General features: G+C 40.6%; 1 protein-coding gene across 2 annotated transcripts in view; it reads left to right on the top strand.

Moving 5' to 3' along the window:
• The first annotated feature begins 268 nt into the window (after nucleotides 1–268).
• The window catches only part of ERMP1 (endoplasmic reticulum metallopeptidase 1), a 52,786-nt gene continuing 37,483 nt past the window's right edge, over nucleotides 269–15,571 (top strand). For both annotated transcript variants that reach the window (XR_010945016.1, XM_067744320.1), the window contains exons 1-4: nucleotides 269–684; nucleotides 2,028–2,329; nucleotides 6,147–6,274; nucleotides 6,910–7,015. Coding sequence is in view for 1 of the 2 variants with exons in the window: in XM_067744320.1 (XP_067600421.1) it covers nucleotides 338–684; nucleotides 2,028–2,329; nucleotides 6,147–6,274; nucleotides 6,910–7,015 (883 nt within the window). In the remaining variant the exon portion in view is untranslated. The remainder of the gene's footprint in view (nucleotides 685–2,027; nucleotides 2,330–6,146; nucleotides 6,275–6,909; nucleotides 7,016–15,571) is intronic.

The following is a 15,571-nucleotide window of genomic DNA, read 5'->3' as shown; positions in this document are numbered from 1 at the left end:
CCCCTCGTGCATTCTTTTAAAAACAATCTCTCTTTTCTCACGTTTCTAGGTTTATGCTTATCTTTCCATTTATTAATCTCTGTCCCCACACCAGGCAGGGAAGCCCTGAAATAAGAAGGTACGTCTATCACGCCCAGCCGGGTGTCGGCCCTGCCGCGGAGCCCGCCAGCAATCTGCCCGAAGAACCTGGGTCACGGCGCGGCGGGACCGGCCAATCAGAAGAAGTTTGGCCCTCTGCAGTTTCCGTCCGCTCACTAGGAGGCGCTGCGGCCGCCGCGGCGGCTCCCGGGACTATCGCGGGCCGGGGCGGTTGGACTGGCGGCTGACGCTCGTGGCCATGGAGTGGGGTTCGGAGTCGGGAGCTGTGAGGCGGTACCGCATCGGAGGGGAGCGCCGGGACGGCCCGGCGGCCGCGCCGCAACTGGAGAGGGAGGCCCTGGCGCAGGAGCCCCCGGCGGACGCGTGCGGCGGCGGCGGCGGCGCGAGGACGCGGAAGCGGAGCGGGGAGGGGAGCGGCGGCGCGAGCCGGGGCGCGGGGACCGGACTGTCTGAGGCGCGCGCCGCGCTGGGGCTGGCGCTTTACCTGCTCGCGCTGCGGGCGCTCGTGCAGCTCTCGCTGCAGCAGCTCGTGGTGCGTCGGGCCGCTGTTGGGCACCGCGGAGAGTTCGACGCACGCCAAGCCAGGTACCGCCGCCTCCGCCGGGCCCGGGCGTCCCTTTTCGGTGCGGGATGCCGCACCTGTGTGCACCTGACCCCGCGGGGCCTCCAGGGCTCGCCGCCCCCGCCCGGCTGCACGTGGGGTGGGGTTGCCTGGCGCGTCCCCCTTCTGGAGCCCCAATTTGCGGGACGCTGGGGTCGCGCGGCCCCCTATTAAGCTCGTGGTACACGTGCGGGTGGCCAGGGTGATTGCGCCGGCTTTTCCATCCCTTTTTTGCCTCACCTGCAGATGGTTTGGTTATTAGTAATCGCCCATCTTTCGGAGCAACTTACGCTTTTTACTAGCTCTCCTACTTTGCAAGTGAGATGGAAGGCTGTGAGGTTTGTGGACCCAGTTCGGTTTTCTGGGAAGGGTCCGAAGGGGCTAATGCAGTGGTCTAAATCTTTGAGGGTCACAGGTCTCAAACCTGAGAGCTATGGAGGCTCTCCCTGGAAGACGGCACATTGAAAATTTTACTATTTCAGAACTTCTCAGTTTCCTGGAGTTTGTCCTTGGGTCCTTGGTGTGTGAGGTTTGGCTTTTTCTTTAAAAAAAAAAAACACAAGAGACCTTTACGTATACTAGGAAATGTGAATTAAGTCAAAGGTATTGTGACCTAAATGTGTCAAAGCTCATAAAATCATAAGCTAGCAGACTTTTCAACAGCCTTGGTGTTTTAGAAAACTTTTAAGTACAAAGTGCTGGAAGCTTATTTTCTTAAAGGCTTTCTGAAACACGCCTCCCCACCCCCTGTTTTCCTCACTTGGAATGCAGTGAAAAGACAAAAAATTTTTTTGTTTGTTTTAGGGGTAGAGTTGGTTTTGGCCTGAATTGAAGTTACTTGGCCTTGTGTGCACAATGGGAGGGCTGAGTCCATTCTTCAAAAGTTTTTCTTTGCTTATTTAACCTCTTGACTTAATTGTCTTTGCTCTTGGTTTCTGCTACTTAGAATCAGTAACCCAGCATCAGTAACCCTCCAGAGTGTGACACAATGAAATTGTATTCTGTTCTGTCTAGCCATCAGCAGTTACACGTTTTGAATAAAATCCCTTGTCTTTGTATTGATTCGATATGGGGGTTGGGAGAAGTTGGGAGTGGAGTGAGTGTAGAAAACTGAAGGGATGAACTCATGGAAGGCCAAATAAAATGATGGAACTTTGCAAGTGATTTTCACATGTTACCTGAAATACTAAAGGCAGCCTCTTTTATGTGAGAAGTCAGAGAACTTGTTCTTTGGAAAGGGGAAGTGTGGAGGAAGAGTTGCTCTGTGCGAAGTGTTAGTCTTAAGCCTAGGACGCCTTGTCATCATGATTCTTCTGGTTGCTTCCAGGGATTATCTTGAACACATAACATCCATTGGCCCCAGGACTACAGGAAGTCCAGAAAATGAAATTCTGACAGTGCGTTACCTTTTGGAACAGATTAAACTGATTGAAGTTCAGAGCAACAGCCTTCACAGAATTTCAGTAGATGTACAACGGCCCACAGGCTCCTTTAGCATTGACTTTTTGGGAGGGTTTACAAGCTACTATGACAACATCACCAACGTTGTGGTAAAGCTGGAACCCAGAGATGGAGCCCAGCATGCTGTCCTGGCCAACTGTCATTTTGACTCAGTGGCAAACTCACCAGGTTTGTGCCTGTTTTTTAGTCATTTTGAAATCCTCACAACAAGGAAGCTTGTTAACTCCAAGCTGCTTGAGCAACTGTGGGCACTATTTTCTTAGACAAATCTTCTTTTCATTGCGATGGAAGATAGGATGATTAGAATAATTATCATTTAGTTTAAGGTCTACCTTTTAGTATTCTCTCAAGTGCTTTGTTTACTTAATTTTTAAACATTAGTGCCAGCAGCCCAGCGACAGGGCATCGAGTATTTCTGGCAGACTGAAATAGCCTTATCAGTGTTACCAGTGTGTGTTCTTCAGTCATGGAGTTAGGTCCTGCCACTTCAAGTGTTTGCTCAGCTAGGTGTCGTGCTAGGCTTTGGGGTTGTGGGATGAAGGAACTGTACTGGCCTTCAAGGGACACATGGTTTGGAGGCTCACTCTCCTAGCAGTTTCTGTCGACCTATAATGTGAGAATGTTGGTCCATTGGGGATGCCATACTGGTAGAGTACCTCATTAATCCATAAATCTTGCTCTGAAAATACTTCGGCAGAATAGAGTACTTGATGTTTAGGACAGTGCCTGACCAGTAAATATTTGTTGAATTCAGTATCTCCTAAATTGAACTTCAATTTTTTAGAGTAAGATTCCTCAGAAAAAGGTTTTCAGTAGCTAGAAATTGTAAATAGGGAAGAATAGAAAATAATAGCAATTTGCAATGAGATGGCATCTAGTTCAATCCCCTCATTTGACACAGGAGTACTCTTAGCTGATCACCACTGATCTGAGACAGGGCCAGGACCTGGGTTTCCTGGCTAGTCAGTTCTTTTAGCTATATTTGAAAGGAAGGAGAGTATTAGGATGTAGTTAATGTTCCCTTTGGCAAACTACTTAACTTCTTTCCTCAGTTTCTAATCTGAAAAATGGCGATATAACAGTACTTTCCTAATGGCATTGCTTAGAGGATTAAATGCGGATTAAATACGAGTAAAATAGTAGAATAGCAACTGGCATGAAAAATCCTTTTTTTGCAATTAGTAGTTATTTAATATTAAGTACTTGCGGATTGCTTAAACTTAAACCAGCCCCAATATGAACATCTAGAGTTATACAAACTATAAATTAAAATTTGCGTGCTTGATAAAATTATTCATACTAGGATATCTTTAATTAGGAATCTTGCCAATTGCATTTAGAATGTAACATGCTTTTTCAAAAATTAGTATACACTCATCTGTTTTATAAAGTCAGAAATACCTTTGTGTGTGCTGGGGAAATTAGTGGTCTTGTATGTCCATTTCAAAGCGGTAATAAAATAAGCATCACCCTGTGCCCACTATTTTGATGCTTAAAGTCTAGGAAGGGACAAATTAACATCATGGTTATTTAAGAGCATTATATAAGAAAGACATCTATACAAGTATCAGAAACAAACAGTACCAAATGTTAGAAATCATATATATGAAGTCCAGTAATGAAAGGATGGCATTTTGTGGGTTACTGGAACCCATTTTTTTTTTTTTTTTTTCCCCCTGGTACGCGGGCCTCTCACTGTTGTGACCTCTCCTGTTGCGGAGCACAGGCTCTGGATGTGCAGGCTCAGCGGCCATGGCTCATGGGCCCAGCCTCTCCGCGGCATGTGGGATCTTCCTGGACCGGGGCACGAACCCATGTCCCCTGCATCGGCAGGTGGACTCTCAACCACTGCGCCACCAGGGAAGCCCCTGGAACCCATTTTTAACTAAAATTTTGTAAGGATACCTATGCCAACAATCTCAGGGAAACTTCTGTCATTAATAAATTGTTAAAAATAGTTTTAAAAACGTTCATAAAATAGATTGTCACCTAAATTATTTTAGTGGATGAACAAACTGAAACATGGTTATTTTTTAAGGGTACTTCTCAGCAAGGTATCTGGAACTTAGGAACTGATACCAATTAGGAGTAATGTTACCCACAGAAAAAGGCCTTAAATATCTTCTTGGGTTTGCTGCATGGTTCCAGGTTGTTACTCTGGGGCTGGCTTCAGTTTCAGGGTTAATTCTAAATGGAAAGGGATGTTGGTTAAGCATCCAGCCCTTATAGATACTGTCCTCTAACTTTCCTTCACTTTCTTAAAGATGTCTAACCCTTCTCTAGGTTTATTCTCAGACACCAGAACCATTAAAATAAAGGAAGATAAAAGGACAGTTTAACTTTTAATCAACTCTATAGAGATATATATCTTTAAATTTCCATTTCTCTTCCTTTGAATAAAGAAAAATTTTACTGCTTTTTATTTTAAAGTAAGTCACAGTCTCAAAGTTAAAAATCATTTGTTTCCTTTGGTTTTTGAAAGGTGGCACTTTTTACTGATAGCTACATTATACTTCCTCCTTGATAGTACTTAGGTAATTATTACTTTGTTTCACTTCGATTAAAATACAATCCAGTAATCACTACTGAGACAAGTATAGCTAATAAGTAGTTTCCTCTCAAGTAGGAATGGGGTCTGGAATTTAACAGCACCAAAACAAGCATTTTAGCTGGCTGCAGAGCCTTCCTTAAGTTTGCAAAGAGAAGGAAAAGCTAACACTGAATGCCTACCACAGGCTAGGCACTGTGCATTACCTTGTAATCCTCACAACACAACTGTGAAATATAGATGTTATTAATCTGCTCTCTAGACCAGGAAATAGTAAAGGGGCAGAGCTAGAATTTACATCCAAGTCTTTTCTTACTCTAAAACCCACACTATTCTCTGTAGCACCCTGCCTCCCACGTGTAAACCCAGAAATGCTGTTGCCTGGGTTGTTACTGTGCCTATTTACTTTGATTATTCTTTGAACTTTTTATTATGGAAAATTTCAAATATATACAGAAAGAGAATTGTTTAATGAACCTGAGTGTACCAGTCACCCAGCTTCAACAGTTCAATCTTGCTTCTTCTCTACTGCCCTACCCCCCACCCCGACCTTGACTATTTTAAAGCAGATCTCAGCTATATCAGTTCCTCTGTAAGTATTTTGGGCTGTATTGTTGAAAGATAAGGACTCTTTTTTTTTTTTTTTTGACATGCTCATAACACCATGAAAAACTTAATAATTCCTTAATATCATCAAATATCCAGTCAGTTCCTTAATGACTTCTTATGGTACTTTAAAGAAAAGTCTTGGCCCTAAAATCATCTTTATAATCACCTTTAATTAATATATAAAGTTTCTGAATTAAGAGGTTAAGTGATTTGATGAGGTTCTCTGCTTTATCAGTGCTGGGACCAAAGATTACTACTCAGGTCATTAGTCTCCTTTCCTGTATCTTATTAGATTGGGTGTCCTCTTTGTACTTTTTCATCACATGATCCCCTTGGAGAAACTTTAAAAAATGCTACACTATCCATACTGACCCCTCTTATGATTTTTAGCAGGAAAACTAGCAGGAAGGGAGTGGGTGGCAGTTGGAGATGACATAGGAAACCGTGAACACCAGAAGTGAGGATACTACAGAGGACGTGGAATAAGGATGAAGAATTTTAAAAATTGCTTTGGGCGATGAGAATGCCAGTTTTCAATATTGCCTTAGGTTCCTTCTGGTTGATTATTCAACAGGTATTAATTGAGCAACTATTGCGGGGCCAGGCACAGTTCCAGATACTGAGAGTAAATCGGCAAGCAAACCAAAGATTCCCGTTCTCCTGGAGTTTACTGCTGGTGGGTGTAGTTATCACCAGATGATGACAGAGCTATGCTACTTGCAGCTATTGTGATGCTTCCTTGATGAGAAAACTCTGTTTCTTGCCATAATGGTTCATACTGTAAAGGTTTTAAAATCTGAGAAGCAAATCTGTTTTTCTGATTTAAAGGTGCCAGTGATGATGCAGTTAGCTGTTCAGTGATGCTGGAAGTCCTTCGTGTCTTGTCAACATCTTCAGAAGCCTTACATCATGCTGTCATATTTCTCTTTAATGGTGCTGAGGAAAATGTCTTGCAAGTGAGATTTTACTGTTTTAAAGAATAGGCTTGAGTAATAATGGTAATGAGAATAATAATAATAACAATAGCTAACATTTATGCATTTTGATTATTCATTCGAGTAGTATCATAAAATGACATGCAAAAGAGATACTGTACTGGGCTGTACTTTAAAAAAATCTACAGCCACTTATGTATACATGTTTAATATTTGAAAACTCAACTTAGATCGTCTTGTCAGTGTTTTTTTCATAAAAGGGCTCTGTGATGGCATAATTTTTCACCTCAGGTTTTCTAGAGTTTCAGAGATGTTTTGAGGCAGGCACACGGCATGAATGCCCAACCACAGGGATAGCGCCTTCCCTTCTATTGTTTTGCACAGGCTCACACTTACTAAAGATGTTGTTTGGCTCCACTCGTGGAAATCAGGCTGCCTTCTGTGAAGAGTGACTTTCTGCTGAGCAAACTGCACATGGCCATTAGGCAGAGAGAGACACACAGATAGATGTCTTTAGATCCTGCCTTTGAAAAATATGATTGTTTTTTTTTTATTCTTCCCCTCATCAACATAGACGTTCTTAAAAAAAGCAAAATAAAGACTTTAATAGTATAAGATTGTTTAACTGATATCTGTTTTCTTTCCTTCTCATTCAGGCCAGTCATGGTTTTATTACCCAGCACCCGTGGGCCAGCTTGATTCGTGCATTTATTAACCTGGAGGCCGCGGGTGTAGGAGGGAAAGAACTTGTATTCCAAACAGGTGTGTGAGGCTGTACGTTGTATATTTTAATGCTATTTTTGTTTTTTATAAAATGGAAGTTTTTTGAATGTAAATAATCTAATGAAATGAACATTCTTTTAAAATCATGAGACAGTTTTAGCTTGTCTTTTTGAAGTTTTTAACAAAATAATATTAATGTTAATGTCATAAAAATCCAGTAATATGAATCAGAGTTCAAAGCTCAGATTTGTTTGGTTAGGGCATACTAAAATCTGATGTTGGTCGTTTCATGCCATTTTCCTGCTCTATTAGAAATTTGGGTAATGTATTTTAGCCAGAGATGGAGCATTTGCTAGAAGCTTAATAATGAGGAGTATTTTGAGGTATTAGGTGGGCTAGGGGAAGTGAGGAAGGTGATATGGGAACTTGTTTTTTATTTTTTAGCACCCTTCACAGACATGATATTGCTTAAGTTATAGAGATATGCTAAGTATGTCTTCATAACCTAAACAGTACCACATTTTAATATTCTCCATCCAACTTACTTTAGACTTTTACCACTCAAAATGAATGTGTATTTTAACTTCAGCCAAACCTATGAGCATCTCAAGGTTATGAGGTCAGAAGCAAGGTTCTCCCTTCTTTTCACCTCAAACCTTTCTGTTTACTCTTCATCTGAATAATGAGAAGAAGCTGGTACCTAATATCTATAGGGGTCGGTGGATGCAACACTATTATCCATTTTCCTCTAATTCTTGGATGTCCGTCAGGGTAAGAGGAACACTTGATATAACAACCACCAGATCAAAAAGCAGCAAGAGAACATTCTGTAAGCAAAGAGGACACTGTGTCTTTCTTTTCTCTGGTGAAAATACTAGGGCTGCACATGGGCAGGAGTGTGTCTTTGTATATTTTCCCTACTGGAAGCATACTATAATTTAAGTACCTTCACATCCATACTTTTTAATTTGTTATCACTGGACCCTGCCCCTGTACTTCTAGGACCCAAAGAAGAACCAGTCTAAGGTTTAGTGTGTGCCTTTCCTGAATTTTTCTGTGCATATTTATTAATGCATACATATTCTGTGTGTATATATTAATATATCTTTCGTACATATAATCCAGAGAGGTTAAAACACATTTACCTAACTCCTGGGTATACATTCAAAAACAAAAACAGACAGAGACATTAATTTGAATAGTTACATGCACTGCAATGTTCCTAGCAGCATTATTTACAATTGCCAAGATATGGAAGCAACCTAAGTGTCCATCGACAGGTGAATGGATAGTGTGTGTGTGTACACAATGGAACACTCCTCAGCCATGAAAAAGAATGAAATTTTGCCATTTGCAGCAATGTGAATGGACTTGGAGGGCATTATGCTAAGTGAAATCAGTCAGAGAAAGACAAATACTGTATATCACTTATATGTGGAATCTAAAAAATACAACAGACTAGTAAATATAACAAAAAAGAGGCAGACTCACAGATATAGAGCACAAACTAGTGGTTACCAGGGAGGAGGGGAGGGGCACTATAGGGCTAGGGGAGTAGGAGGTACAAACTATTGGGTGTAAGACAGGCTCAAGGATGTGTTGTGCAACATGGGGAATATAGCCAATATTTTGTAATAACTTTAAATGGAAAGTAACCTTTAAAAATTGCGTTTAAAAAAAAATACTTACCTAGGGTTAGCAAGGGCTAGACCCAAGTCATTTCATTTATTTATTTACATTTATTGAGTACTCATTTATGCTAGGTCTAATTTACAGTCCCTGCTCTTTTTACTAAATGTGGACAGTTAGACATAAAAATTCTACAGTTTACATTTTAGATATAATTGCATTATTTGGAAGGATATAAACAAACTGTTAATAACAGTCACTACTGGATGGTGGGCATTGCTGTCAGAGCTGTGGTGGGTGTGACTAGAGTGGAGGATGGGGCAAAATGTGAAAAGCCAATTTGAACTCTCCACTGCTTCATAAACTTACAATCAGAATTGCCATTACAGCTTTACTGATACTCTTTATAGTTTTCTGTATTGTTTAAATTTTTTGCATTTCATATGATTACTTTAATAATAAAAACAGACTTGTTACTACTTAGCAATATATATACAATTTAAATGTTTTACTCATTCTAAAATCCTCGTATTTCAAAATTAAGTTTTTTCTAGAGGGGCATCCTACAAATATTTGTAAAGAATGTTTCTCCCCTTTCTTTGAGTCTTTGTATGCTGTTTTCCCTCTAGGTTTTGGTAGCTTATTCTTGTGGCTAAACTGTATACCTGAAAGCTTTCTGGGCACTTTCTGACAGTCTAATACCTTTCCCAGTATTTCTCTCACTTCCAGATGCCCTTCCTACAAAAAACTAGCTTTCTTGTGGGGATTGCTTTCAGAAAGCTAGTTAGTGTTGCTTCCATGTCTGAAGAGGGAGGATGAGGCCTCCTGGGTCTGGAGTCCTGGGGAGCTCTGCCAGACCACCCTGTCCTCAGCTTCTGCAACAGGCGCTTTTATCCTACACAGTAGCGCTTGTCCTGCCCTGGGAACGTTTCCGTTAAAACAGTTTGTCCTCTCTAGTGCTCCATTGTCACTTCAGAGAGACATTCGTTTGGGGAGTTTTTAGTGACTAGAATAATCATTACTACCTAATTTTTAAAAAAATTTGTTTTATTTATTTATTTTCGGCTGCATTGGGTCTTCGTTGCTGCGCATGGGCTTTCTCTAGGTGCCGTGACTGGGGGCTACTCTTCATTGTGGTGCACGGGCTTCTCATCGCGGTGGCTTCTCTTGTTGCGGAGCGCGGGTTCTAGGCACGCGGGTTTCAGTAGTTGTGGCACACGGGCTCAGTAGTTGTGGCTCGCGGGCTCTAGAGCGCAGGCTCAGTAGCTGTGGCGCACGGGCTTAGTTGCTCCGTGGCATGTGGGATCTTCCCGGACCTGGGCTCGAACCTGTGTCCCCTGCATTGGCAGGCAAATTCTCAACCACTGCGCCACTAGGGAAGCCCCTTAGAGTATTTTTTGAGGTTCATCCATGTTGTAGCATGTATCGGTACTTCATTCTTTTTCTTTTTTTTTTTTCCCACCACGCGGCTTGCGGGATCTTAGTTCCCTCCAGGAACTGAACCCGAGCCCTTGGCAGTGGAAGCGCAGAGTCCTGATCACTGAACTGCCAGGGATTCCCAAGTACTTCATTCTTTTTTATGGCTAGATTATATTACATTGTATGGATATCCTGCATTTCATTGATCCATTCATCAGCTGATGGACATCTGGATTGTTTCCACTTTTAGGCTATTATGAATAATGCCACTATGAGCATTTGTGTGTAAGTCTTTGTGTGGACATATAGTTTAATTTCTTTTGGGTGGATTCCTAAGAATGGAATTCCTGGGTCATATGGTAAATTTATGTTTTAACTTTTTAAGAAACTGCTAAACCAAATAAGTTTTATTTTAGAAGAAATGTAAATTCAGATAACAGTAAGAATTTTTTTAATACTAGATTTTCAAAAAGTAAGTAGAATGATAATGCCCAGTTCTGATGAATACAGAGGAACAGGCATTTTCAAACACTATTGGTGGAAGTATAGATTGGTGCAGTTTTGGGGCAGTTTGGCCATATGTATCACTTTAAAAAATGTACAGACCCTTCTGTCCAGCAGGTCCACTTGCAGGAATTTATCCTGTAGAAATAGTTGCACATAGACGCATAGGTCTAAGTACTGCATAATCTTCTCAGCTTTTTTTTAATAAGAATGAAAAACTGAAAACACCTTCCACGTCCATGCATAAGGGACTGGTTATATTAGTGTTGAGTTAATAAACATCTTACTTGGCTTCCATAATAATATTCTCTGCTCTCAGTCTCCTTTTTTAGTTCCTCCTTTTTTTGTTTATTCTGGGCATTGATGCTCCCAACTAAAGTTAGAAGAAAGCAGAGCAGAGGGAATGATGCTGTGTGTGAGTTGGTTCTGGACTTCCAGGGAACTTTGACTTTTCATTGTTGACATTGCGATCTGCCTCCCCTCAATATCACACATGCTCATGCCCTTTGCTTTAAGAAAGATGGGATGCATTCTTGAAGAAGAAATGGGTACACAGGAAACTGGAAGCATCATGGGATTTAGATGATGGCAGGAGAAAGACTGTAAGGTGAAAATGTTTCTGTGTGTGCCTCCCACCTTCCTCTGTGAGATAATTAAGATAAGAGCTTTCTGGGGGAGGCAGGATAGGTGGTGATTAAGAGCACAGCCTCTGTGTTCTGCTGACCCAAGTTCCAATCTCAGCTGTAGCATTGCAACCTTGGAGCTCCATGCTTCAGCTCCTCATCAGTAAAACTGGGATAATATAGGATTAATAACCAGTGCGTAGAATCCTCAAGTCTGTAATTTCTTGTTTAAGAGCTGCCTTTGCCCTGTTTATATCACAGAGAGTATCTTACTTAGTAGTTCATCTGCCTTCCCCATCCCAGTCTCCCCAGTCTTCCCTTTTTCACCAACACTTGACCTGTCTGTGACCTGTAGGCCTCAGTGGACAATCAGTGAGAGGATGGAGTAGGGATGGAGCACTACTGTGCAGCAGTGTGATCTGAAAGGGGTCAAAGGCCAGGTCATGGCTATTCAAAACCCTTTCCTACTGATGGAGCTTACATTTTTCTCAAATATTTTTTATGGTACAATGCATAAAGTGAACTTAAACTTGATGATATCCTTAGGTGTCTTTATTTCATCTTTTATTATAAACTAAGAAAAGTGCACAGCTCTGAGAGTGCTCAGCTTAATGAATTTTTACAGACTAAGTCATGTAACTAGAACCCAGCTCAAGATTGAGAGTATTGTGAGTACTCCAGAAGCCTGAAGCCTCCTCTGTGTCCCTTCTCAGTCTTCTTTCCCCAAGATTACCCCATTCTAACTTATGCCTTGATAGATTTAATCTTGCTTGTGTTTGAACTTTCTGTAAATTGACTCACACGCTATGTTTTCTTTTGTGTATGGCCTTTTTTTTACTCAGTATTATGTCTGTAAGATTCCTCTATGTTGTGTTTAGTTCGTTCTTTTTCATTGCTGAATAATATTCCATTGACAAGGATATCCATTCTACTAGTGATGTTAGGTTGCTTCTAGGCTTTGGCTCTTATGATTGGTTTTAGGAACATTCTTATGAGTGTCTTTAGCACACATGTTTGTGTATGCACGTTTCTGAGTGGAACTACTGAGTCATAAGGTGTGTGTAATTTCAACTTTGGTAGATAACTTTTGGTAGATGTATGCCATACTTGGATGCAAAAATCCTAAATAAAATATTATTAACACTGGTCCTGAATCCAGCAATATATGTGTAGTTATGTGTATGTGTACATATATATACATACAAAAAAGATAATGCTTTCCAACCAAGTTGAGCTTATTTCAGGAATACAAGATTTTTTAAGTTTCAGGTGTACAACATAGTGACTCAATGTGTATATATTACAAAATGATCATCAGTAAGTCTAGTTAACACTCATCACCATAAAGTTGCAAATTTTTTTTCTTATGCTGAGAACTTTTAAGACCTGTTCTCTTAGCAACTTTCAAGTATACAAGACAGTATTATTAACTTAATCACCATGCTGTACATACACTACATCCTCATGACTTATTTATTTTATAACTGGAAGTTTGTACTTTTTGACCACCTTCACCCATTTCACCCATCTCCCAACCTCCCCATCTCTGGCAACCACCAGCCTGTTCTCTGTATCTATGAAGTCCTCTTTTTTTTTTTTTTTGGTCAAGATTCCACATATAAGTGAGATTGTATGGTATTTTTCTATCTCTGTCTGGCTTATTTCACTTAGGATAGGCTGAATAATATTCCATTGTGTGCGTGTGTGTATACACACACACACAGACATTTTCTTTATCCGTTCATCCATTGATGACACGGTTGCTTCCATGTCTTGGCTATTGTAAATAATGCTGCAGTGAACATGGGGGTGCAGATATCTTTCTGAGTTAGATTTTTTTTGGATAAATACCTACAAGTGGAATCATACAGTAGGTCTATTTTTAAATTTTTTGAGGAACATCAGTACTGTTTTTCATAGTGGCTGCACCAATTTACTTTCCCACCAAATTCACAAGGGTTGCCTTTTTTCCACGTCCTCACCAACACTTACACTTCTTGTCTTTTTGGTAATAGCCATTCTGACAGGTATGAGATGATATCTCACTGTGGTTTTGATTTGCATATCCCTGATGATTAGTGATGTTGAGCACCTTTCAGGGACCTCTTGGCCATCTGTTTGTCGTCTTTGGAAAAAATGTCTATTCAGGTTGTCTGTCCATGTTTCAATCAGATTGTTTGGGGGGTTTTTTGCTCTTGATTTGTATGAATTCTTTATATTTTAGATATTAACCCCTTATCAGAAATGTGATTTGAAAATATTTTCTCTCATTCAGTACACTGCCTTTTTTATTTTGTTGATGGTTTCCTTTGCTGCGCAGAGGCTTTTTAGTTTGAAGTAGTCCCATTTGTTTGTTTTTTGCTTTTGTTGCCTTTGCTTTTGGTGTCAAAACCAAAGAATCATCACCAGGACCAGTGTCAAGGAGCTTACTGCCTATGGTTTCTCCTTGGAATTATATGATTTCAGTCTTTTAAAGTTTATTTATTTATTTATTCTGGCCACATGGCTTGCGGGATCTTAGTTCCCCAACCAGGGATCGAACCCGCCACCCCTGCATTGGAAGCTCGGAGTCTTAACTACTGGACCGCCAGGGAAGTCCCTGATTTCAGTCTTATATGTTCAAGTCTTCAACTCATTTTGAGTTAATTTTTGTGTATGGTGTAAGATAGTGGTCCCTTTCCATTATTTTGCTTGTGGCAGTTCAGTTTTCCCAATATCATTTATTTGAAAAGACTGTCCCTCACCAATTGTGTATTCTTGGCTCTTTTGTTGTAAATTAGTTGACCATATATATGTGAGTTTACTTCTGAACTCTATTCTGTTCCATTGATCTGTTTCTTTTTTTATGCCAGTATTATACTGTTTTCATTACTAGCGCTTTGTAATATAGTTTGCAATCAGGAAGTGTGATGTCTCTAGCTTTGTTCTTCTTGCTTAAAGTCGCTTTGGCTATTTGGGGTCTTTTGTGGTTTCATACAAATTTTAGGATTGTTTGTTCTATTTCTGTGAAAAATGCCATTGGAATTTTGGTAGGGATTGCATTGAATCTCTAGATGCTTTGTGTGGCACGGACATTTTAACAATATTAATTTTTCCAGTCTGTGAGCACACAGTTTCTTCCATTTATTTGTGTTATCTTCAATTTCTTTCATCAGTGTCTTAAAGTTTTCAGTGTACATTTCTTTCACCTCCTTAGTTAAATTTATTCCTTGGTATTTTATGCTTTTTGATGCAATTGGATATGGGATTATTTTCTTAATTTCTCTTTCTGATAGTTCATTATTAGTGTATAGAAATGCAAATGATTTTGTGGAATGATTTTACATCCTGCAGTTTTACTAATGGTAAATGAAGATGGCTTAATATTTGAGTCACTCCATGTAGTTCACCACATTATCAGAGTAAGGGAGAAAAACCATCTCAATTGATAATCTCAGCATAATCATCTCAGTAGATAAAGAGCAAGGATATGTTCCTTCAATAACAGTACATTTATCACACTCAAAAAGTGTGACATTAATATAAAACTGTTAGGGCTTCCCTGGTGGCGCAGTGGTTGAGAGTCCACCTGCCGATGCAGGGGATACGGGTTCGTGCCCTGGTCCGGGAAGATCCCACATGCCGCGCAGCGGCTGGGCCCGTGAGCCATGGCCGCTGAGCCTGCGCGTCCGGAGCCTGTGCTCTGCAATGGGAGAGGCCACAACAGCGAGAGGCCCGCGTACTGCAAAAAAAAAAAACCCAAAAAACCCAAAAAAACAAACTGTTAGTGAATAAACAGTACATATTCAGATTTCTATTGTTCTGATAACATCCTTTGTTTTGTTTTTTAGTCTGAGTTCCAATCCAGGATCAAATGTCAGATGTATTTTGATACATCACAGTCATTATATAACACGCACATAAAAAATATCAGTGTGAACTTAATTATTATAAAGTGAATACCCTTCTAACCCCCACGTGTGAAAGAGGATAGACTTTTTTTTTTTTTTGCGGTATGCGGGCCTCTCCCTGTTGTGGCCTCTCCCGTTGCAGAGCACAGGCTCCGGACGTGCAGGCTCAGCGGCCATGGCTCACGGGCCCAGCCGCTCCACGGCATGTGGCATCTTCCCGGACCGGGGCACGAACCCGTGTCCCCTGCATCGGCAGGCGGACTCTCAACCACTGCGCCACCAGGGGAGCCCGAGGATAGACTCTTGCTACACCCTCCCAGAAGTTTTCCACCTGCCCCTTCACAAATACAACTCCCTCCCTCTCATCTAAAGTTAGCCATTATTCTAATTTTTATGATCATTACTTTCTTTCCTTTATAGTTTAGCTTTACCTGTTTTTCAATGTGGTTTTAATATTTTAATCATAAAACTTTATTAATATCTAATTGTAATAGTAATAATATTTTAATATTTTAACATGATATGGTTTG

This window comes from Pseudorca crassidens, chromosome 7 (genome assembly GCF_039906515.1).
Source record: "Pseudorca crassidens isolate mPseCra1 chromosome 7, mPseCra1.hap1, whole genome shotgun sequence".
Classification (NCBI taxonomy): Eukaryota; Metazoa; Chordata; class Mammalia; order Artiodactyla; family Delphinidae; genus Pseudorca; species Pseudorca crassidens.
Note: the sequence above shows the minus strand (reverse complement) of the source record. Positions and strands in the feature narration are given on the sequence as shown.